This window comes from Bombus fervidus, chromosome 6 (assembly GCF_041682495.2).
Source record: "Bombus fervidus isolate BK054 chromosome 6, iyBomFerv1, whole genome shotgun sequence".
Classification (NCBI taxonomy): domain Eukaryota; kingdom Metazoa; phylum Arthropoda; class Insecta; order Hymenoptera; family Apidae; genus Bombus; species Bombus fervidus.
Window position 1 is genome coordinate 12,969,133 of NC_091522.1, and position 26,677 is coordinate 12,995,809.

At 43.7% G+C, this 26,677-nt stretch overlaps 1 protein-coding gene across 6 annotated transcripts in view; it reads right to left on the reverse strand.

The window, feature by feature from the left end:
• Shal (potassium voltage-gated channel protein Shal) overlaps window positions 1-26,677 on the reverse strand; it is a 96,957-nt gene that overhangs the window by 44,080 nt on the left and 26,200 nt on the right. For all 6 annotated transcript variants that reach the window (XM_072005930.1, XM_072005924.1, XM_072005925.1 and 3 more), the window contains exon 2: window positions 13,279-13,441. In XM_072005930.1, the coding sequence (XP_071862031.1) occupies window positions 13,279-13,441 (163 nt within the window). The remainder of the gene's footprint in view (window positions 1-13,278; window positions 13,442-26,677) is intronic.

Below are 26,677 nucleotides of genomic sequence, written 5' to 3' on the forward strand. Positions count from 1 at the left end.
CGTTCGCGACGGAATTTCTGGATAATCCATTCACTGCCAACTACTAGATACCTCGTAGTACGCGTATGTACCAAGAGATATCTACCGATTACGAGATATCTCGTACTTTACGCTAAAAATTTTGACTGATTGCAATTGGTCACGGAATAAGTTTAAGTTAAAAATTAGTAGAAGGGATGAACGAAGTTTTTATGTAATAATATATAAATTTTGTGAAATTCCATATTTTCCTTGAAATAAGATCTTGGTGCCCAGGGCAAGGCGCTTTAAATTTGCCTGGCAGTGAATAAGATAAGCGTAACAATGGAAGGGCAGCGGCAAGTGCAGTAGGCGATTCGATAGAAGGAAGGGCCCGAAAGCGTGCACCGACATGGAAAGTCCCGTGCCATTGGGCATGGAATGATCGATCTCGGATTCGCCGAGAACGTATATCGCCGGAAACGGAAAGCTAAAATTTCCTGGCGGGTCTCCAGCGAGATCCATCGTGATCGTCAGAAAAAATTAATAGGGTGCGAGATTAATCGGAGCGGAGCAATACGCGTGTAAATTATGAGATAAACGAAGGAAATTTGCGTTCTGTACCAACGACTTTGGCTTCTCAACGAAGACAAATTGCCTCGAATATAGACGAAGTTCGAACGAAAACAGACGTCGCAACACCGTGTCAGCGAGTTCGTGAACCAACTATGACTCACTAGAGAATAATTCGCGTCTATTATAAAGTAGACGAGAAGTTGGACGAGCTATACATGGCGTATAGCATAATACAATAGATTAGAAAGATACAATAACAGAGGTAGGGTCACGATTCGATCAGGAATTAACCGACGTGGTCGCTAATTAATTCGCTTATCAATGAGAGTTTTTATCGATCTTACCGGACGACAGCTACCTGTTGTCCAGCATCGAATTAATTAACTATCGACATGTTGTGAGCACCGTCCTTCGTCCTGTATAATAGTAATTACCATGACAGAGAGGATCCTCTCTACTTCGCAAACATAATCTTCTAATAGAAAACATTGCTATACGCATGGACAACGGTACGGAGATTAAATTTCCGCTTGAAATTACCGAACGAACCTATTAAATTGACCTTCTCTCCGTTACTTGAAAAACCAGCGGATCAATTTCGATATCGTTCGTTGGTCGCTGCATTTACAGAGTCGCAGAAAGATCAAGTTCAACGTACGCTTCTGAATAAATTCATTTATCGGTTGAAATCGAGTAGCCCTCGTAAAAATATTGAAACCCTTCTGACATGTATACCGGCACTCGATGAAACGAAACCTGCAATGGAAGCACGAGTGGCTTGAATTTAGTAATCCCAAAAGCAACACTCGACTCTCGTTACGTACGAACGGTGTAGTTCGTCGCTTTTTCATCGACCGTTCGGCCACGTATCCCGCGCGTTACAAGCACCGCTAACTTTGCCCCGCAAGTACCGCCAGAATGTTGTAACTTCGATTCTATACGGCGGGAAGCCCGTCATTTTTCAAAGATCGCGGCTCTGCCGAACCTTGCAACATTCATCATCTTGCCGTTCACCAAGCGTCCAACAGATGATTTATGTTCGCTCGTCATTCTCTCGTCGACTCCGCGTCCCAACGGCGTTATTGTACGCTTTTCAATGCGCGCGACAAATTCCCAACAGTATACGGCTATCCTCTACTAAAACGTCACATATACACGCGAATAATAATCGGTTATCCTCGGGTTTCGTTCCCAGTAACCGTGAAATATCTCGCTGCTCCGAGGTATACACACGCTTTACGATTTCCTCCGCTTCATCCAGATTTGCCCGAAACCTCGATTGTTGGCTTTGGAAAAGGGCATCGGTGCAGGGACACGAACGTGCACATCTATACACACACAGGCATTGGAAATATCGCGTGGCGGGCGACGATTAATTCAAGGAAGATGAGGGAACCTGGTTGCCGCGCGGCCGATAAGAAAACAGAATGCACGATTGCAACGCGATCGCAACCGACGGTTTTCGAGCTTGGCCGCGTTCACCCCCTTCACCGTTTGTCTAGGTTTCTTCGCTCTGACGGTAAGTTAATTAAACGAACGTCGACAAATAACAGGCGGGTCACGGACGGCTGAAAGGGGCGCGGCCTTTCGTTTCAAGAAAGATCCGCCGGAATAAAATACGCAAGACCTACTTTCCTGAAGCATTGAAAATTGAAATAGTAAAGTGCCGTACTGAAAATATTCCCCGCTTCGCCAAGAAAAGCAGAATGTTGGAAAAAGAGAAGAGGAAGAAGACGTGTTTCCCCTGTCTTTCCACCAACGTTTCTTCCTCCTACTTTTCCCGTTGTAAACGTTAATAGCCGTCTCGTTTCCGAGAGAAAAAGAACGTCGCTTAACCGAGTGTAGAAAGCGTTCCAGGTGAGAAAGGAAGTAAATCTCCAAATAATTTCCGGTCAACCTGCATCCGCGTTTAATAGTCCCGGCATGACGACGCTGTGTCCTAAGGACGACGTAATGCGCGACTTTTCCCCTGACCCCGCGAGATCGCGCGAGTAACTTCAACTGAATAACCTTTTCTTCGACCGTTTCTCGTTTTCTCGTTTTTTACCTCCGGTCGTCGGTACCAGGTAAATCGAGAGAGCGAAATTATTCGCCGACGTAACGAGCTGAAATTGTATGCAAATGCAGGCCGGCATATAATCGAGTTGCAAGCGCATTTTAAATAAATACGCGTCATCGCTGCAGGTTTTCTTGCTGTGAAATTTCAAAGAACATCAGTGATTCAAATGAATATATATATATATATGCAATTATATATGCCACTTTTTTAATATCGTTAACGAATGTGATCGCTTTGTCTTTGCTTTCGACGCGTCATTGTCTACGGACAATCAGATGTAGGTAATTGAAACAGCCGATCTGATTACTTACATTCCATTAATCCCATGAGTGGTTCGCAGTTGGAATTAAACTTTTAGCAATTTTTCCGACGAATGATTCGGTCCTCGTTAATTTCTACGCAATATTTGCGCGCTAACGACGTGGTTTCACCTCTAAAAATTGTTATCGTCATCACATTGTGCAGCGCGTAGACGCGAACACCGTTGGAATTGTTCGATCCCGCGGTGTTTGCCAAAAGAGAACCGGTGCGACGCGCGAGATACGTTTCACAGAGCAACTTTGTCCCCTCGTTGGTACGCGCGATATTGTGTCAGCGATGAATGCGTTTTCGAATCTATGCGACTTCCTTCGCAAGAGCCACGCTGCTGGACACTGATAAATTCCGTGTCTTTTTTCCCCACCGTGCAATCGTACCCCATAGGTTTTCTATTTTCATGAAACTACCGCCTTCGATTACGCGTTAATGTCCATTTATGTAATATCATTTTTATTCCACGCTATTGTAATGTGCGCGGTGAGGCTGATACACGTCCAACGGAGAAATATTGGAAAAGGAGCAGCGATGTCGGCGAATAATCGCGGATTAATTGAAATTGGATGAAACAATGGGTGTGCCCTCCCAAGCATATAATCGACTGTTCCGACGTTTCTAAACTAAAACTGATGCTAGAACTACGAACGATTAAAATGTATAAATAAGACGCTCGAATTAGTAGCTTGAAATATTTCCACGTAAAATATTATCTGAAGCCGCGTCTCAACTTTCCAGCCATCACGACGTATTACTTTCTCCTCGGTGAAACAAAATGAATTAAAGAAGTCAGGAAGAGCGGATTGTCTGAAATTTCGTTTAATAACCAGCCAGCCTGTCGCCGATATCCTTTTATTTCCATCTGAATGCGATCGGGCCGCGAAAGTCGATTTTCACGCCGAGGCATAAAGGGTTCCAATTAAAAGTCCCTTTACCGAGTTCACGCCAAGTTAATCCGTTCGGAGGAATCTCCGGCGCGCTTCCATTGTCCCCGGGACATTTATCGCGGCTGCGTAATATCCCGAATATCAGCTGGAACAAAGGTGATCGACCAGCTGTGGTGGAAACGGTTGAATCAAAGGAACTCGGCGGGGCGCCACCACTTCGATGCCTCCTCTGTCTTCCGAAAATCCAAGAAAAAACCGATCTGTTCTCGATCGACCCCAGACACGATTATTCCATTGTTATCGGTTTATTGTGCACCGCGAGTAATATAACAGGAAACTGCGGGGCCATTTGGCAAAATTCCCACAGACTATGTGCAGTAACTCAAAGATGCTTTTCGTAGATGCGTTAATTATCGATATAGCGATACGCGCGATTAAACGCCATTAATTAGAAATCCAAAGCGGCAGAAGCATGGGAAACTAACTTTAGAGCTGACGCTTGCTGTACTCTGAGTTGGTGCAATACCAAACTTTATATTGTATTTTCGGAATTCCGAACGGGGGAAACTCGACACGAGCGATCGAGACCGTTCAAAACAGAAAATTGATCAGTGGTGATGGATTCGAGGTTGAACGAGGATTGCGGGTCGACCCAAATGTTTTCACGGACTACACACGTACCAATTTATCGGGATCGGTGGAATTTTTGAAACACGTGCGCGAAATTGCGGTCAGCGTATCCGAAATCGACTTACGTCTTTGGGTCGTTCGAATATCCGATCGGTATCGGCACGTGCCAATTAGCCTACGTTAATTAGCCTTGCGTCGTTGTAGCTCGCGCGATAATTCGCGTAACGCGTTGGAAATAAATTGGACGCGATCTCGTACGTTGAAATCAAGAAAATACTGCGCGATTCGAGCGCGGAACAAAGAGGCAAGAGAAAGATAGAGCAACGAGAAGTTGTAGATTTTCGCCGGTAGAAAAATACATACATAACGATTGGGAGAAACAACGGACACGATAAATCTTGAACGAATCGAGAATCGTAGCCGTCCGAGATTCAAGAAACAAATTTTACGACCGCACGATTGGATTATTCGCAGAAATTCGGTTGGCTGTAAAAGATCGTGGCTGCGATAAACAACAGGGCTTGAGAATCGAAGACTTAGACCTTTGGGTAAATATTATCGAATTTGACGATAAAACGATCCGATATTCGAGGCTTCGAGATTAACAAAAACAATCTAAAAATTCGCCTCGTATTGTTCATTACAAAGAATTTGAGTTCGAGTAAACGAAAACGAGAATGATATCATCGTTTTTGATATAACTGATTCGTAAAAGATCTCCTGATACCAACCATCTAATTACCAGTCGATAATTAACGTTGTAACTCGAGAAAGTTCACGTCGCGACGAGTTGTTTATATTCCTCCTTGAAACACCAATTGGACTTTGTCCATATGTGTTGCTTGTACTTTGGAATTCTGACGATGATCTTCTTCAATTGCTTTCTCTCTTTGTTAAGTTGTCCGAGCAATCTTTGATCCGAAGAAACCACGCGCTACGCAAATCGATGTTTTATCGGTGTAATAACGCAACGACAGCGTGTTGGCAGTAATTTAAGCCGGAGTATCTGGCCCGATTTGATTTATCGAACGTACGTGGCCGCTGAAACGCATGCCGATGAGTTTTACGAGGTGAGAACCAGCTTGACAGGCGCCGTCGAACCCTGACAATGATTTTCCACTCTTCCCTTTTTTCATTTACTCTCCACACATCCGTTGGTCGTTTGCGGAAGTTATTTTTAAAATTCGGAACCACTTTTCAAAATCTTTTTCGAACCAAGCACACGCGTTTTTGTACTTTCTCAGTTTTCCATGGAAATTTTAAAGGAGAAATTAACTTCGAGCCACAGAGAATCGAAACTGGATCAACTTGACGATAAATGAAAAGCAAATTTATTTTCGTCATTCCGATTCAGCCATTGAATTGCCTTTCAAACGCTCCCAATTCCAAATTTGAACATTTTAACGAAGAATAAGATGGGAAAGTGGAATCAAACACTTTGCATAGATCCAAATCTACGATGATTCTATACTGACGAAATTCTCTTCTCGTTACAAATAATCTTCGTATAATTTATTTCGTCCCCTCTTTTCCCCAATTCTGCCATAGAAACTGGCGCGGATCGTGTGTACACATAAATCAGGATCAAATCTAAAGAAACGCCCCTTTATAGAACCGTGTGTAAAAATCTGGAAGAAAAACAATGGAAGACGCGAAAACTACCGCGGAGGTGGACTTTTATCGTCGTAACGCCGAACAGTTTGGTCTGGACGACGTTCTTTTTTTCGCCTTTGGAAATCCCCTTCGCCATAAATTTTCCGCGAGACGAGAAACTACCACGGACAGTTTGCTGACAAAGCGCTCGTACGTTTGTAGGATTACGTGATGCTTTTCGGGGCAGAGACCACGCGTGCTGCTTCCCGGTATCGATCTATTCTCTCGGGTAATCTTTATTGAGACTGGTTAACGCATAAACTGTTTGGAAGTACATCGGTGTTTAGTGCGTTCAAGAATAGCGTGACCGTATTCGAGGCGAGAAAGAAGAGCAGAGCCCCGTCGTGATTGAGCGAATGGAACAGAGAACCAATGACGTCAAATGGGCTAGCCATCGATATCGCCTCGTGTTTATGACCATATACCAACCTCGACGTGACCGAAGCAGATCGACAGATCGCCAGAAAGATCTCTCTTTTTCCGTCTTGAATCGTTCGAAGTACACTTCGGTTGTTTAACGAGCTACCTCGTGCCGCGGATACTTTGCTTGTTTTTCTTGCCGCGCGAACGGTAAGAGATTTCGGCAGCTCTTTTTATCAGCCCCCGCGTCAATCATTCTTTCACGGTAATCCTTCGCCTCGAGGATTACCTCATCGATCTCGTGGCTGATTTCCCGTTAAATGGAGCACACGGGCAGGATCGTTCCATTTCTCAGGTCGAAGGATAGATATTGGCGACTTCCTGAACGACGATTTTCCATTACTCCCGCGTGACCACCGAAAACACAGCGGCTTTCGTCGAATCGAACGGTGAGCTGCTACACTCGGATGCCGGAGGACTAAATGGGTTAATTACTGGCTGCGCGGTGTAAATCTTCGTCAGTCGACATTCATCGTAAATATTCGCAGGCGTTTCCCCGTGACTCGAATGTCAAAACGTCTGCCAATAATTGTCCAGTCGTTGCCCGCGGGGAGAGACGGCTTAACGAGCACGCGCCACTATGCCAAATAGGACAAATTGCACCATAAGGCACAAACCGATCGCTTCTGGCCTTTCGTTCCGTTTCGGGATTCGCCTAACCGACGACCTCGATATTTCGAACAGCACGAAAAATAACTGTTCCCTCGGCTCGTCGGTTCGTTCGTGAATCAACCGGGAGAGGAAGTAATTGTTGTTCGAGAAAGCAGAAAAAAGAAACAAAGCAGCGATATCAGAGAACGCTTCCGTCCCCTAATCTTCCGTTTCCGCTCAAGTTAGTCCAATCGACGCGTAAAAGTGGCTTCCACAAAAGTAAGTCGGCCGTATCTTTCTCTCTTTTCGTGGTAGAAAATCAGCACAGCGCGAAAGCAATCGTGCGGCTTTCTCAACCGTATTCACCGCGAGCGATTTTCACGGGTATCTTGGCAGGACCGATGCCTTCGGGCGATCACCGAGTCAAGCAAACAAACGAAAGCGTTTCGGAACACGGGGTTGGCTTCTACCCTCTTGTTGCTCGTTATTTTTTTCTTGAAACTCGCTCATTGCGTTCTTGGCCGGGCCAACGACGCGGAAAAGGCAGAAAGCGTACCAAGAGCCCGTCCCCGAGAATAGAGATACGTGGTAAAGAGAAACCAAAGGAAATTCCTGGCAGGAGAACGGTTTGAATCGTCGACGACTCGAGCAAAGGGCGCTCGGAGAAACGAAATATTTCATCTGAACCACGCGAAGGATTTTAAAAGACCTTTGGACGAAGAATCCTAGGATAATGGAGATATCCACGTTCCTCTCGTTTCAAGCAAGAAAGAGTATCCAGATATCTCTCTTTGGTATTACGGTATCTTTTAGTGTAAGTTTTCTCGTTTGTAAGAGTTCCATTCGAAAGAGAAGTCCCAGCGAGTCAAGCGAAAATGTCCGTCACTGGTCAGACCAGGCGGCACAACATTTTTCCAAAACGTTTATTACCACAGTACTGAAATAAGTTCCGTTCGAACTGATTTCAAACGACCGTGAGCGCGATTCTCCGTGCAATAAAAATCATTTGAACGCTCCAACCAGGTTACGGATTATTTGCATCTCACCGGGCTGCTTCGAGCAGATTTAATGGCTCTAAAAGCGTTAAACTCCTCGATAATCGTAAACCATCCTAACGACGATTGCTTCGAAAAGTTTCTTCTAAAAATCATCGTAGCAATCGGAAGAAGAAAGTCGATCTTCGAGTAAAATAATTTGATGCTGAAACGAAGGCAAGTTACTATTGCGCCGTAGAAAATAAGCGAAGAAGGAAAAAAGTTCTCGAGATTCGAGCAGCGAAGAAGATAGTCGTGAAATAATATCCCGCGAAAGTTAACGCGATCCCAACTCGTTCGCACGTTTAATTACATTTATGCGGTGAATCCCGTGGCCTCTCATCGTTGTCTTTCGTTTATTCACGAACGGTCGGCAAAAAGACGACCTCACGACGCTTCCATATTCCATGTAATTTTTCCTCCTTCTCTCTCTCTCTCTCTCTCTCTCTCTAACTCTCTCTCGATTATGCTCACTGTTCTTTCTACCTTGATTTTCGATATTGCGATCGTTTTTCGATATCGTTTCGCTCGAATAGAGGATCAAATCCTCGTTGATGGCGTTCCATATAGAAAATGCTGAATAGAGACGATTTTCCTAGCGCATTTCGGTATTCTTATAATTCCTACCGAGAAATTACCTCGGATTCTTTCCTTCTACGCTGTCTAGGATTTTCTACTCTTACGATACGACGATATGAAAGAGATATTTTTATGTATTCATATTTGGTGAAAAACCGAAATTTATAGAACGGCCGATCAAGTTTCCGCGGAAATGTGGAGTTCGTTTCACGACAGAGAAACTTCACCGTGGCAACTGTTTACTTATGGAAGCTTCTCTCAAATATTTGTTTATCCTTAGCCAACTGAACTCGGGTGCTACGTGCAAAATCGATCTCGAAGGCTAGATCACTGGTAGAAAATGGACAACTTCGTAGGACTTGTAGGTTTTCCGTCCAATCTATTTATTTGCACGGCACGAACGTCCATCCGATACCATTACACTTCCGTTCACGTTGATGCTACCGATAAGCTACTTTGACGATTTTCCAACTTCCTTCGCAAAGTTAAGTTCGCTCGGATTCCACGTTCTCCCTTGTATCGTTTAATCCCCCCATCATGTAACCTACGCGACCAAAATAAAATTTAAACCCAAAAAATATTCGATACGACTCGGCTGAAAATGCGATCACCACAAAGACGATTTTATTCTTTTCATCTTATCGTTGAAAACTGCAAAGATCGACAGTTGTCTAGCTCGGTAAAATTCACGTTAAAGCAGACGATGATACGCAACGAACAACAGACACAGTACCAAAAGTTGGTGGCAGTTGTTCTAAAATCGGAACTCGTTCCCTACCGGCCACGTGACGAAAACGAAAAGCAGAAAGGGCGGGGGAGATGTAGAGAAAAGGAAGGATCCGTCAGTGTCCGAAACCGCGAATCAGAACGAGCGTGGCCATGCATATGTAGATGCGATGTATCTGCATTGCAGATTTGACCGGGCCGCGAAAGAAAGCGAGCTCTGATTTCAGGACTGCGAATTGTCGGGAAACTGTCCACCCCGCCTCCTAATTTGCAAAAACTTCTCCGTTGATCTTTGACTCGGTGAATTTCGCGCGCCTTAATGCGGCCCGGCAGTTGCCTGTGGTTTTTCCATCGACTTCGTTTCGTCGATTTGACTGCGCTCAAAGAACGATATTTAGCGAAACGAGAATCGGATATGCAGAGTTTTGTCAGACGGTTCGAGAGTTGTGCGCCTGATGTTCGTACAGTTCGCGATACATACGTAAAATGGAACTGTGTGAGAAGACATTAAGGTTTTTGGAATAGCTAACAGAACAGAATTGCACAAGTTTGAGTCGTTTCAAAATATATCAATATAATCGTGATTGTCGGTTCTAATTACAGAAAGTTCGAAATGTTCCGCTGCAAACATAATACATTCGTTAAATGTGTATTTGAATACGTCTCACGAGCAATCGTACGCGTGAAATTACCGGTTGATATAGCGCGGAAATCTTCTGCGTCGCGAAATGCTCCGTCCTCTGTTTCCTCTGTCTCGAGGAGGCTAATACACACTTTGTCTCCTGAGTCAATAGTAATCGAGATGTTGCAACAGACGCTTGTAACATACGGACGATAAAACTTTGCAAACCCTCCACTATAATTCTTCCAACTTTAACGCGAAAGAATCGGCTACTTTAGCAAACGACACGACGACGAGGAGCAACAATCGCCATCAATCAACCCCGCGGAACGGCCGGAAGTTCCTCGACCGCGATCATACTGTCCGCCACTTTATTCGGCCAGCTGTCTCTGTCTCTCGAGGAACACGGGATAGTGGTAATGAACTGAGGGTAGCCGCTGGCCGTCGGCCAAGTCAAACTACCGCTAGAACCTCGAGCTAAACTGTCCGCGAGGAGCCACCGTAAGATTTCTGATCTCGCCGAGCCGTTTAAAAGAAATTACAAATCGGTGACTGGTTTTTCGCAATCCGCCACTTCTGGCCGACTTCTGCGCTAAACACTGCCAGGCAGGTTACACGGTCGTTCGTCAAGCGGCGCTTGTCGTTTGTGACAGTGAAAAGGGGGACAATTGCCGGCTCTTGTCGACGTTCAGACATATCGTAGAAATAAAATCTAATAACACGAAACACCCGAGTTGAGAAACTGCCGGTAAATCGAGTAGTTCCTCTTTGATCCGCGTTGATTGAACGCGACACGCGAGTCGTTGGGTTACTCGGAAATAATGGCACGATCGAGCAGGTCCGTTTAACATTTCCAAGAGCAATTTGTCGGAGGAAACGTAGGCCGCGGCCGAACCGGGATTTTTGTGTCAAGACGCTCGATGGTCTCTTCAACTTTAACGAGAACAATTGCAGGTAACTGCTCCAGGGAGGAAATAGTGGGGCTCCGCATACAAAGATAAATCGTGGGCGGCTCGAATGAAAATGTATTCAAGGCTTAATGGGTGCTCGATCAAATTGACCGGTTTAGCGAGTCGGAAAACGAAAGCATCGAGGATAATCGGTGACTTCCATTTGACGATTAAAGGCCCCAGGCAAGTAAAGCCAATCGTAGCCGTCATTAGCATCCGCGATAGCGGAGCGCCTCTCGAGCTTGTTCTTTGATGTTCGTGCTAATAAAATATCGGTGGCCGAATAAAAATAGCTACGCGGTTTCATCGGAATATAATTTCAATACCGACCTGTGTCTCGTTCGCGATCGCGTCCTTTTTTTAGATCCTAACAGAACAACGTCGTTAATTTTCTTGTTTCCGGCGATTAAAATACGATAGTGTTGTTCTAGCTGATTATAGAACGCGATACCGTCGGACAATTATCGAGGAACGTATATTTCTAGGCAACTCCGGCTATCGTCCCTTTTCATCGTGTAACGCGAGTGAGATACAAATATCTAACGCGTATATTTATTTTACAACACTGTTACGTTAAAAGCTAAGAAACAAGCTACTTTGCACAATCAATTCGAACAATTGATGTAATAGCTACGATTAATTAACGAAGCGATATCCTGGCCAGTTACCGCGACGTCGTTGTAAATAGAGGAAGAGCATTGCGGTAGTACAACGTGTCGAGAAAATCTTCAACACTCGTACCGCGTGAAAATAGAAGCTAGACAATGCAACGACTAGACTATTTCTGTTCGAGAGTTAAATCGGGCATCGGGAGAATCCAGAAAGACTAGTTGAGAAGTAGGACTCGGTCGGAGCATTGATTCCCGTGAAACAGGTTGTTGAATTTAAATCGAAAGGTTATTTTTGCTTCTTTCTATTTCCATAGGCGATTCATAGAAATTCAGTAGCTTGAAAATACCCGAAAGAAATCAGGAATTTCAACAGCTGTCTTTCTACGTCGAAATACTCTCACCTACTCCATTTTCTCCAGCCATGAACTCGGCCCGTTCTAATCGATTGGTCGCATTCCTGGCCACCAATGACACCCAGTAAGATAACCACACAGCACGACGATATAGCCCAATTCGATCGGATTATATAACGTCGAATTAACTTTCGTCATTACGCGGTTGCAATGGAGAACGCTCAACGGCCGCACTTTGAATTAGACACCGCAATTTCTCGGAAATTGTTGGATCATCGTAAACAGAGATGTTCTATTTATATTCGAAGGTGAAATTGAAACTAAGCGAAAGCAGAACCTTTTGGCAGAAAGACTCGCGTTGGTAAAGATGACCTTTGGCAAAATTAATCGTAGTGTCCGTTCACGGAGCGCACCGGTACTGCAAGGAGCAGAAGCTTAAATTCACCAGGTGGTTGACCCAACATTTACATTTTGCCTGTAAAATATCTCGTCTCTGATATCGAAACCAAAAGTTTCTCTAACTTTAATCCTATCTTCTACGAGTGAATTTTAAATCGTCGTTCGATCAATCGTTAAATATCGCGGATGAATACAGCGAGCGATTGAAGTGTGAAATACAACGGTAAAATTGAAAATATCAAAATCGCCAGTGTGTCGTGATCAACGAAGGTGCAAGGAGGAAAATCCTCGATATCTGTTTGAAAGTTTGCCATGCTATGGCCTTGGGGCCGGGCAACTAGGTCCAAAGACAACATCCAACAATATCGATATCCAGTGTACCAGAATAAAGTGAACAGTCCGTGGCGCGAATAGTGACACAGCTATTTGTGGATACGCCAGGCGTATGTATATGCGAGGAAAACGGACGAAAACATATCGCGAGACACGAATCGCGTACTTAAGCGCGTCCACGATACACCAAGACGCGCGATCTGTTCCTTTATCATTCTTTATGACACGGAAATCTCTGTCGAAACTTCCCTCTGAACTCTCATTTTTATTGCGTTCGAATAAAAATAAAATCTGCATTTCCGTAAGACATAAATTAACGTTAATCGGATCCGTTTTCGAATCGTTCTACTCATCGACGGTTCGTTGAATTACAGCTGGATCGGGCCGGAATTAAGGTCGAATTAAATTTCGACCGAGTCAGGCTCGTTCGCGATAACACGCGTTACCGATAACAGATTAACAACGCGAAGATAGATGGCCCACGATTCGAACGACGAATCGGCGCGCCATTTTCAATACGACGATACATGGTGTGGATCGGGTGTATCGTATCGATAAGGAGACGCGTAAAAAAATCACACTCACCCTTTGCGCCTTTCGCTTGTCAGCCCGCTGATTCTGGTGATATATTCGGCTGAAATTACTGACGATAACAGGCACCGGTAAAGCGATCACAAGGACACCGCTGAGAGAGCATACACCCCCCACGATTTTTCCCGCGATCGTTTTCGGAACCATGTCACCGTACCTGTAACACACGAGCAATTCCAATTTATTAGTATTATAAATTATCTTATAATCTGTAATACAATAATAGACTGATAAATCGATACTTAATAAATCTACGTTTAAGACACGTTGAAAAACTTCTGTTACTAGTATCTTTGACGAAAAATGAATGAGAATAATCATTGACACACTCGCAGAAACTTTCGAATAAATCGACTACCTTCTGCTCGAAATCATTTTTCAAGGAATGAATGCGAGTCGGAGCTATAAGGGAACATAGCTCCTGTCTGACGATAGACGGAGCGTTTCCCTTCGCTCGATACTTTTCCCACGTACACCTTACTCCCACTTGTCAACCACACTTTGTTGCGTATTTCGATATCCTTTCACTCGGGTATATCAAAAACATTTCTAGTGGAAGCCGGTGCAGTTGACAAACTCTGAAATTGCATACTAATCGTCTGTAACTTAACGAAGTCTTGTAAAACTGCGAATCGTTATAATTCGTGTTAGGAACAGCGTAAACAATGGGACGAAATTATCCCAGTACGAAAGAAACTTTCTTCCTACTTTTTAACCATCTCCAGGAACGCGTTTAATTGGAAAATTTCTGCCCCGCTGTCTGCATAATTACATAGTTGTTTCACGACCGCGAGTACCGCTATGAACCACCGCTGGCACGATTTATAAAATAATTTGCATCGTAATTTTCGTGTCGATACGGAGGTAGCAGAAAAGAAAAGCGAAGAAACGAGGAATGGAACTTTGCAGGGGAAAAGTTGGTGCATTCGCGAAGCTTCATTCCGAGCGTAACACTTTCAATTTCAATTTTTTGTGGATTGCATTAAACGGATAAAAGAAAACGGGCAAAGGAAGAAAGAAGAAGGGAAAAACGACAAATTCACGATATCCCGTAAAGATTACGAGCGACTTTTCTCGTCGAGTATACCGCGATAAAACTTTTCTACGGCTATACGTGCCCCAAAACGTGGTTACCCATCCCCCTCGATGCTTTTTTACGGGTTGATACAGTTGCAAACCCACATTGACTAACTGTTTCAATTTTTCAGTCGGAAATTACACCAACCGTGCATTTTTTATCGACCTCTTTCCTCTTTCACCTTATTTTTTTTTTTTTTTTAATTCACCCTTTTATTTTATCTCGTGCGAGAGATTATTTTAGTAAAACGAAATCTGCTTCGAAACGTTCTCCTAAATGTTCCAAATGAAATCCGGCAAGTCGAGCGAGAAAACTTGGCAACTGGAATGTTTGTAGCAGGATCGTAGACGTCTCGATCCGTTGACTAAGGAGAAGAAGAATATAGTAAAATCGATACAGACGCCGCGCACTGTGTATGAACTAGTCGTGCTTAATGTCCTGTCTTCGTGGAGGCAAGCAACGCCGCAAGCTTGCACCGCAAACGTCAAGTCTGCTTGACAGAGGCCTGGCAACGCGACGTCTGACTATGACGTCTTATTCCACTGCACGAGTGAAAATTCACTCGAACTGTCTCGGCGCACCGGCGTTTATAATTCCATGTTCAAAGCTGGAACAACGCATCACGCAGCATCCGGATTTTATTTTTTAATAGGAAATGGCAACCGTTATACATTTATAAACAATGAAATAATAAAGGAATAAAATGTGCGGCTGTCAGCGGGGATATTAAACTGTTCAAAATGCAAACGAGGGATTTATACGTGACCGTCGAAATGGGGACGCGGAACAATTTTGACGAGTGACGTTGATCAAAATTAAATTGAAAAAGAATGAATAGATTCGCGCTGAAACTAGCGGGTATTCGATAAAACATAAATATAACGCAATAAAGCGAATGATCTCTAAAATTTCGAAATGGAATCAAGTAATTTATCGAATTAGCGATGCGAAATGGGGAAACTCGGTGAAATTTCGAGAGGAGAATTGGTCGTCCGTTGAGGATGAAGGAGGTGCTTAATTGAAAAATGATCGATAACGCCGAGGAGAGAGGCACGAACGAAGCTTCATTTAAATAAAAGAATGATAAATCGAACAGTCTGATTGATATTGTCGAGGGAACGACATGCAATTTCAGAGTCCGGATGTATGGTCAAAAAATAACGAAAAATAAAAAATAACGTACACGCCTATAGCGAATATAGGCGTACTTTTTCGAAGCGTCCTCATCTGAATGATGATTCGTGGGACTATACGAGGCCGTTTTTCCGTGGAAGATACGATCGACCGTGTATGGTTTCTGTCGTCAGGTGCCTATATTCCCACGGAATAATCTAGCTCATTCATATTTCTTAAACAGGTGCGCCTCGCATACTATGAAAAATTACGATAAATTCACGAACACTTTCTTCGCTCGGCGCAGCCATACTCGACACAATTTTCACGTGACACTGGTAAAAGTAGGTGGGTTAAATCGATGTGCCGTTAATGACTGATCGACGATCGTGTCTCGATTTTTATAAAGCCTCGAAAAATTGGGAAATGGCCGGGCAAATTGGAAACGTCACGTTCACGTAGCCACGCAAACCGATCGCACGATCGAAGCTTGAAGGAACGAAGTGCCTTTCAAATAAATAAAACCGCCGGGGACAAAATTCGATTGTCAAACTTTGGTGAATTTATTGGCGTTTCATCGAATGGCACTCGGTGACAGATACAATCGGCGTTTTCAGTCGGCTTCTGAGAGCTGAGGGCTACTCGTCCCAACGAGACATCAGAAGAAACGGAGAAACTTGAAAAGGGAAACTTTGCCACAAGAAGAGGACAATGAACCGCCACCTCGAATAGGGTAGCAGGTAGTGGATCGTGCTGAAAATTTGGAATTCTTTCGGTCGTGAGTGAAATTTTATAGCAGACACACCTATAGCTACCGAAATAGAAACATATTGGAGGAGAAATTCGCACGACCCTTGACTCTTAGCGAACTTTCCATTTCCTCCGCTTTCGATAAACTCGCGTGAATACCGAGAAGCTATCGCGCCTAAATTTCCATGTTTGAAGAAGATTTGTATATTTCATCAAATATCTGTAGCATTAACATTCTTTTATCGAGTAAACCTACTCGTCTAAAAACACCACCAACCACTTTCTTAAAATAAATCGCTTACCCACACCGATAAATCGACAAACTTGACAAAAAATATGATCAGAGGAAAACGTAGGTTAGCTGGTGCGAGGAGGAAAAGAATAAAAAGGAGCTGCACGAGAAAATCACAAAGGGTGTTAGAGGTTTATCGATGCAGTCGAGCCCTGGCGCTATTCATCAGAGAGGGGAGTGCAAAACAAAGACAGGAATCATTGAAAGCTGGGGGCCGCTAAAGGGGCGATAAGCATGGATTCCCGCGGTCGTAACGTATTTGTGCCGGCACGCATTAGTGGCCGGCGGTTTCCACGTAATTACGGCTGGTTGCAGCATACGAGCCGCATATGTAGGCCGCTGCATTATTAAAAAGAGAACCGTGTATACTAATTGGCAAGCGACGAAGGCGGCGCTCGTTACTCTCGCTTTGCAAATCCACCGACCAAGCAATTCATCGGAGCTCGTACAAGTTGGCTGGCTGGCCGAAGAAAGACACTTGAATTATTCCGCAAATGCTACAAGCTAAGGTCCTGGCAACCGTGGAAGGTCGATCTTTGTTGATCTGTTTTCTGAATAAATCATTCAATGTTTATTAAACATTGGTCTGAGTCTTATTTCGGCTTCGGTACGGTACAACTTCATCGATGTAAGTCGATCGAGAGAGGAACGGTTCATATAGTAGAAACTTGCTGAATTTCCTTGTCACTCGTAATTTTTAACTCGACTAATATGGATTCGTGTTCGTGATCGTGGATTATTAATTAAAATTTTGTACTCATAAATGAGGTATTACTGTAGATCAAAGAACACGATATTCTCACGAAATAGACCCAGAATAGTTTTAGACTAAAAACAATCACTATAGAAGTCAGATCGTTCATCAAACATTCAAGCAACGATTTCACTAATGCGCGTTTCGAGGGTCACCACGCTGCTTTTAATTGGACGAGGTCAACTAACAAAGAGAGAGACAGAGATAGAGAGAGAGAAGTTAGAGAAGGCAAGATGAGGAATCGAGCAAATCGGGCAAACGTTCGGCGAGGCTATGAAAATCCAGGAGGCGACCGCGATCCGGGTCGACGTGTTCCAGCGATGTATGCCGAATTAGTTGACGGCACGCCGGCATCCAGATCCCGCGGGATGGAACGAAACGACGACGTGCATGTCCCGGAAGGACCCCAGGAAACTGCGACATAATTCGATAAAGCGGCCCCGGGTCTGCTGAGAGCGACTACGATCGAGGATTGGCCCGCTGGCGATGTTCCATATTACGCTCGCTCGAGCGACGCTTTTCGAACGAGATGCCACTTAGAAAATAGTGGTAATACGGCCGAGCAAAAACATGGAAATCGTCCGAATTATCACCGTCGGAATAGATCCGGTTCAGCCATTCTGTTTCTTCGTTTGCCTCTCTCACCGAACGATCGATCGACTTTCGATTTATTTAGCAATCCGATCACGCGCCGTTGTTTATCGTTTGCGGAAACGTGCCAGCTTGCGCAAAAGCTTTTCATCCAATGTTTATTTTCTTTTTCTTTAGTATTTCGGGATCTGGATTTTCGTTCCAATTGCAACTTTCCTATCAAATGGGCGATAAGCTTTCTCCTTTGTATAACGTCGCCGCGTACGAATTGACTCATTAAACGTTAGAATTTTACATTTGTAACTTAGAATGGTTTGGACCTGTGTGCTGACACAAAATGGTACAGAGGAATCTATTGTCTTCCTTGATATACGAAGGTAAATGTGGAACAAAATCGCGTCGTATGATAAATCTAGCCTGTATTTCATCTGTGGTACTAGTTGAATATTTCCCACTTCCATACAGCTGTAGCATCGTTAACAAGGACGACACGTGTTTTCACGGACAAGTTCTTCTTTAGTGCTGTTCACAATGAACGAGAAAATAACTAAGCACGGCTGGCTAGCGGTTTTTGTCGACGAGTAGAAACGGGCGATCGATCTGTTCGACGAAATCGATAGGGCAAAAAGCGTTGAAAAACCTTCTGACCGTATTAAAAGTTAATTAAACTGCACTCGACTTTCCAAGTCGTTTCCACGAAGACACCGGATTACCTTCGTGTTCTCGTCGAGAGAAACTTGCAGTCAGAGAAATGCGATTTACAAATTTTCAAGAACTTCTCGTATAATGTTCCGTGCTATTCAGAATTTTTCAATTTAATTTACCTACTTTAAAGACGCTGAAAACACCAGGTTCGATCAATTCCTCGCGAACGAACCTCTCCAACGACAATGTTCGTTCCTTAAGAAATAAGCTCGTAATAATCGACCATATCCACGATCGACCAGATCGTAAAATAAGGTTAAACACGTTCGCAGCTTATTCGAGAACGAACGATCGGGTTGCCAGGCTTTTTCTCCTGGAATTAATGGAAAGTTGAAAAAAAAAGACGCCGGATATAATTACCCCGTAAATCGTGCCGCGCACGTTCTTCGAATTAGAAGGAAAGGAAAAGGTTAGTCGGCAACCTCCACGATCCCGACCTGATTTCTTTATTCGTCCTCCCCTCGAATCAAAGAAACGAGGATCGTCGAAGGGGCAGACAAGCGCAGCAGAGAGAACTACTTTTCCACACCGACGAATTCGATCGTTTCGTCTTTGAGCGGACAAGCACCGACAACTGAAACTTCAACCCCGCTCCGAAGAAGTTCCTCGTCTCGTTTCGCTCTCCTTTCTTAATTTTTTCCCTTTTTTTTTCAGAGTTTCCTAAAATACGATAACTTTTCTGCCTCGAGACGCGATCAAACCGATCGAATACCATTGAAACGGAAATGCATCTCCGAGTAAAGTAGATCGAACGACGACTATTCGCATTAAAATTTTGATCCGAACCCAACCATTGAGAGAATTGCTACCGTCTCTTGATTTTTCCGTTTCTCTCTGACATCATTTTTCATCGTTGGGGAAAGGAGCAAAGACGTTCCGTAAAGCTTAAAATTTTAGGAGAATTACACGCTCGATTAGCGAATGACTCCAGAACGGTTTATTTTCGCGACATCTGGTTTCTTCCGAGCGAGAACAATTTGGACGATCGTATCGCGACGATTACGGGAAAATTGATGTTCTTGAGTCGGAGAAAGATACGCGACAATTGAACTATGAAACTACGAAGCGGTAAAGTTATTAAATGTTAATTAATTACAGATTTACGATTATAGTGGGAAGAACTGCCCCTCTCTATGGACTTCGTAAAGGACTTTAACGATTTAAAATCTTAGACGACGGAATATCCATTATGAGAAAGAATCTGAAACGTTTTGCGACTCGATTAATTCCAATTAAGACACTGGTTGCCAAAGATTATTCGACATGCTCGCATGTAACCATGGATACGACAGAATAAATCCAGTCTACGCGCGTGTACCTGTACCAAGGTGCGTTAAAACCTACCGTGAAAATGGCTTAACGAACTTTGGAAAACCGATCGCGTCGAGTAATTCGTTTAAAACGAGTTTCGCGTTGCGGAACGACATACTTCCGGCAGCGAAGCACTGTCGTCGCGTGCTTCTTTAATTTTTCTTAAGAAAAATCCAGCCTGTCTTCCCCTGTTTCATTAATAGTCCACATGAACGCGATGGCGAGTTAATTTCATCTCACTTTAAATACATAAAGCTGCGTTATCGTCTCTCAACGTGCGCGAACGAAAGAGAAAACACGTAACTCGTTCGATGCAACCTCGCTAATAGTCGCGGCTGGAGAAAAAAAAAAAGAGGCAGGATATTTTCCATGGTTGAAGCACTGAAAGTAAAGTAACGGCTTATGGTCGCGGAATGGCGACCATTGCGGCAGTTTCAAGGATACGAGAACTCCGAAAACAAAAATCGTTTAAGTGACCATGAGATCGTTTTTACGATTGTTCTTTATTCGATACTAAAAATGCTTTAAACTTTTTACGATTCGAATACTCGAATACCCAACGTCGATCGTTTCGCATCCGTGTTTTGAAACGCGTCGTCAACTTTGTCGCGCGATTGGGCGGTTCGTTAGCTTCAACGCGTATACTTTACCGTAGTAATAATAGAAACGCCGTGTTGGTCGCGAACCTCGATATATCTTTCGTCGACGCTGCACCGGTTTCTCCACGACTGTTTCGTCGACGGACTAAAATTAATTAGGTTGTGTCATTTCTCCGCGGCAGCATATATTTTCCATTGCTCGACGCGACACGACACCGCGCGATTGATCGTTCCTCCCTGTCGAACGATCTCATTAACTTTAGACGTTTCGTATTCGTTCCTTCGTTCGCTGTCGTCCCTCCGTATAGACAGATTATTTTGTAAGAAAAATCGAGGTTCATCGCGAACCACTTTGCGAATCTGTTCGTGTTTCGTCGTAGTAGATTCGAAACTGACACATTTTCCTGACCGTAGCCAAGGAAACTGAAATTTGACTAAAGCTGCGCGTTAACGCTAGAGCTACTAACCTACATTACATATCCGAAGATATTGTACGTAGATGTTTATAATTAAACCGGTGTAATGAAGATACGTAGGTATTTATAATTACGTTTCTGTTTCAATAGAAGCCATTAGTTTTGCCAAAGGCACTCGCGTGTCTATAGTAATTACAAAAACGAAAGATTCTGGCAAGTTTGGCAGTTCTAATGTTAAAGCAAGCACAGTCAGTGTCGAAGTATTTAATTATTCTATGTATAAAGTTTAGCTATCCAACAAGTTTTGTCGCCTGATGATCAAGCGAAGCAAATTCCGTACGAGACGGTCTCTGTGTTTAAATAGAATACGATACGACAGGGAATTCTAGAACTAGCTAAGATAACACGCTAAATCAAGAACTATTTAGCAAAATATTTTCATACGTCGCGAACCTAAATCTGCTTGCTAAATCTCCGCCTTGAAGCTCGTCAAACCAGTAAATATTATCGGAAACCATTTCATCATATTGGCTGTTCTAACGCATTATGGATAAGAGTGGAAATGAAATTGAACGGAAACGAATGCGTAGTTCAAGGAGAACATTCCTATCGTGGGATGAGTCTCTTATTTGTCGCGGACTACCGGGACACGCGACGGCAGAACGAGTTTAGATTCTAGCAAGAACACATGGATCACTAGTGCTATCTTTAGAGAAGCGCGAACGCCGCGAGAATATCTGCCACTTAAACGCGCGCGTTAAGCTCGTCTTAAAGCCGATCGCCGTCGATGAAACGGCAATCGTAAATAATCCGCTTGAGCGGGCTAACGGAATCGCTGGTCGATAATTACCAAAGCCGCCAGGGAATCACGAGAGAGATAGAGGCAGTCAGGCGTATCCATTTTCGCCCAACGATATACGTATCTCTCTGGTAAATCGTTCGCGAGAAAATTCCTCGTGAAAATCAGTCAGCGATTCCGAATTTTTCCAACGAATCATACTACTCGAAGGTACTCGATACTTTCCGAGAACGAAAGATTCTCGCGCTCCGGAGATCCCTCCAATTAAATCTGTCTGCTATAGCGAATTGATAGCAACGAGGTAGCTTGGAAAATTCGCGAGAGGATAATTTTTCCCCACGGTCTCTCTAACCGCGTTTTTCTATCCATTGTTCCCTATCGTGCTAACGAGAATCGATCGTAATGCAAGGGAATTTATTCGGACGAGCGAAAAATGGGGAAAATCAAAAGGAAATAAAAAAAGATGGTGAAAAATGCGTCGACGAAAAAACCGATGGGGTGGGGAGAGCAACGTGTTTGCTTCTTGTTTGCCGTTTGATAACGCAACCGGTCGATAAAAACGGAGACCGGATCGGTTCTCGAGCTTTGTTCGCGGCCGATGTTCATCGACGAGGCGCATCACGGGCTCTTTCATCGGCCGCAAATGGAACAGTCGCAGCAGCCCGTGTAATGAAAGTGTCATAAAATTAAAAGAGCCTCAATGGGAAAACATTTCCGATCGTATTGTATACCGGCGCTGGTAAACCGCTCGTCCCCCGGGAGTTCCGCCACGATACGTCTCGTATCGACCTGGCCGAGGAAATTTTTAGACCCAGCAAAATATAAAAATATAGCCTGGCACGTGGGATAATAAAATGATAGAATATCGACGTTATGTCGTTTAAAAGAGATTGATAGACAAAGTGGTATATGGGTGAGCTTAACGAAGAACATCGCGTATGCAAATCTGGATCGTAAAATACATACGTATGTATAACAACGTCAGAAAAAATTCTGCAGGGTAGATTTACTACAAAACCGTTAATTTTATTTTGACGTGCTAGATTCTTTATATAACTGCTAACCAATCAGCTATTAATAGATCTCCCTTTTGTTCAACCCGCTTCTCTGTCTATCACCACTTCGTTTCTTTTCACACAAAAACTGTCTGACCATTCCACGCCGCGTTCATCGGCGTTCCAAATAAACAAGGGAAAATAAATGAAAATAAATAAGAGAAATAAGAGAAAGATCGCGCGATTGCATATTTTTCAATGAGCAATTCGTTTAAACGGTTTACCAGGGCGATTTATGTGGACACTTATTTTTCGAGTCCGCAGTAGGCGTCGAAGCCAGACCAGGATGCAACGTGCTATTAAAAGACGAACACATCGGCTTTCCAGATTTTCGTAGCGGTCTTCTAGCGCGTGTTGTCCAAAAATAAAGCGCATTCTCACCTTGCGCTCGACAATTCGCGGTGAGACGCCGTCGTCGACTAGACAGGAGGAAACATCCATCAGGAAGCCGAAAAGCTCGGGGAACATTCGGGAATCGTAGGCGAAGGAGAGGATAGCGATAGGACCGAAATAGAAAGTCATGGCCTGTTTCTCAACGTGAATTATTACCTGTCTCGAATTTTCGATTCGAATTTGACAAATCTGCTTTCGTTCCAGCATCGAACAGACATTAACGACGTTCTTCCTACGGTCGAAGTATCTAATTTTGAATAGAACAATCAGACTTTTTTCGAGCGAAGAAAAGAAGCGTGAAAGGGATGAAACAATTTCGTCGTGACGTTGAAATTTTTAACAAGATGTATCGCGACAGCGGGACAAGGGAAAAATATTTGAGGGAATTTCGGGGACGAAGACAAAGCACCGTCGCACAATTTCTCGTTAAACGATGACAAATGGCTCGCTCGTGTGTTTTTCCAAAGTCCGTGAAAATTTTGAAAAAGATGAAATCAAAAGAAACCGATGTAACGGGAGATCTTGCTCCTCTGTCGTTATCAGAAGTCGTTCGAAGGATTGAAGATGGAGCGAGAAAGAGTCTGGGCGGAGGATACGAATCGAGAAATCGTCTCGGATTAAACGAAAGTCGAAACCCACCAGGTCGGCAACCGTTCGCAGAGAGAAAACACGGCGGCTAAACTTAATTCTCTGCGTGATATCTTCGACGAAAGACACACACATTTCTCGCGAATAACTAGCAGCACGTGACTTTTCTCGATCCTTTGCGTGCTACGGGCTAACGTTTCATTCGTTTGCTACGATAACTAACACAACATGGACCGACCAAACTGCTTTTTTTTTCGCAGTTCCGTGGATTAGAACGTTATATCACGTTAATAAGACGAAGTGGAAAGAGTTGAACGTAAAAAAGGAAAATTCTTGGAAAAGAAACATAAAGGAGCTTTAAGAGACAGTAATGATTCGAATCTCAATAGCGCTTTTTATTTTCGCTCCTTTCCACTGCAATCCATTCCCGCAACGAAATTGTTCTTTCTCTGTTATTCCAATCGCATTAAATCCGTCGGCGTTCGTCTGTTTCGTACGATGAAAACGACTTTATCTTCCTTATTGCGTTACTCTATTATATCTATCAAGCGCCGTTTACCACGACGCAAGTTCTTTTTAGCCTCTTTCCTTCCACGAGGAAACACAAGTCGAACGAATTTGCATTTCGTTACGTATGGCGTGTTGAATTTTAGGCGAAAACGTAAGCGTCGCTCTAACATTCGAGACGCGTAAACTGGAATATTCGCCTCGGTCTAAACGGGTTGCGGCGAAAATGCGGGACTAAGGAACGCCAGCAACCTCAGAAATATGAAATTCCGTTAATGGGATTTGAAGTAGTACGGTTGGACCAAAGGACCAAGGGAAAATGATTGACGCTCGACGAAAAAAGAATTTTCCATCTCACGATACGATTTATTCTTCGAAATAATTTTCCTTAAAACACGATCTCTTAACTTTTACTGAAAATGCTAATAATAGATTTGATCTTTCAGTTTAGACGCCGAGTCTTTCCCTGGCGTAAAATCTCAAATATGATCGTGAATCCTGAGAACTAGCAGACGAGACGTAATCAAACCTGGTGCCTAGGGTAGAGCACGCGGCCAGATAATTCCGTGAACAGATTACGAATAATTGGAGGTTACGCTTCGCGCATCTGCCGCGAGGCGCAACTTGCCTGAATTATAAGCGGCACCAGAACCAACTTCGTGATTAATCGGATTAATCGTCCCAAGAGCATCCAGCTTCGTCCCCGATCCGTCGCGACATTGATTCTCGCCGTACCAGCGTCCTGTATCTTGCCATTTCCTTATCACGTGTCCTTTCTCGGTAAATTGAACGCGCTTTTTCACACTTCCTTGGCGAACATTTAATCTAAATAAAAGTGAAATCCCGATTATCATCGCCCCTCAGTTTCAAATCTGAATTTATGTACATTGTAGGCGTGTTTCTCTCGCAAACAGCATTCATAAATGGAATATAACACGCGTCTGTCTAGCTTCGAGTACCATCGATTTTCGTAAGTAGTAGGGAGCCACCATGATCAGATCAGTCGAGTGAAACGTTAGTCTGTCAGGGGAGAAACCTATCGACAAGATGAGTAGCCCCAATGGTCGGACTAATGGAAACTGAAATCCGGATCCAACAATACGAAAAGGCAAACAACAGCCTCTATTATCCGCCGATGAAGCCAAGGAGGCTGTAAGTTCCTCTTTAACAAGGGGATTGATAAATAAAGAAAGAAAACTAGTTATGTGGGTCACGCGCAGGCAATCGTCGTAAAATTATCCAAAGGGCACAGAATAAACAACTGGATCGTTGGTAAAAGGGTATCGCTGAAGAATGTTTACAGGCAGGTAAAACGAGATCGATCGCGTAGGACCGGTGATCCATGCAACAGCGACTTCACCGCGGATAAAGAAAACGCGTCGATCAGCCGCGATCGGCAATGGCTTTATTACATCCCCGTCCAAGCTCGTGCGATAAAGGGTAAGACCAGAGGGAAGGGCGGGTTTGCAAGGAGCAGCTGAAGCTCCATGCACCATCGCTTCTCTTCCTTCCTTCCTCCCATTGGTGCAGCCTTCGCTATTTTCATCTCGAACCTGCATGCTATTTATAAATGTCAAGTATTTGCATACGCGTTCTACATTGTACAATTTATGCGTTTCGATTGTAGAACTGGTTTCGCGATGCTTGATCGAAGTTTCCGCGGGCCAAGTTCATAGCTGCCAGAACGCTCAAAAAATTTAATGGCTGTCCATTACAACCGCGATTCTCGAGAAACTTGTTCTGGAAACGATTTAACGTGTTTTCTTCGATCGAAATAAAATCAAGGACGCGTCTGAATATTTTACTTTTCACGTTAAGTTCTACTCGGTTGAACTATTTTCTAGCGAAAAAGAGGGAGAAAGAGAGAGAGACCTTTGCAGCCGTTACGCCATTGCACCAGGTAGCTGCTACTTTAACGACGGTGTAATAACCACGTTCGATGAGGCAGAATGATCACTAAAGGGTAGGAGGCTGGTCGGAAAGTCGACGGGGTTGGGTTTACGTGATTGGGAATTCAAATGGAATCGCAAAGTCTCATTCCACCCTGGCATCGATTAACCCTATTCTCTCCCCATCGCCGTCTCGCGTCTCTCTCGTCCACGCGTATCTCCGAATTCCATCATAATTCACCATGTAGCTCGTGACGCATAACTCGTACGTGTATGCGCTCAGTTATGTTAGCTGCAACGCGTGCTTTTTAACCTGAACACCAAATAGAATTCCTTTTTTCTTTTCTTTTTGTTCTTGCAGCAAAATGAGAAGATAACTTGGTTTCCACGCCACTATCATAAATACTGATTTTTATTTTAACAAATAGACAAATTTAAAAAGAAGGGAACATCTCTTTCGATATACGAGTACCGAGTGTCGTTCCGCTTGCTCTACTATGATACTCGAGTTTCAATCAGCAAATATCTATCACCGATGAATCGTAGAACACGG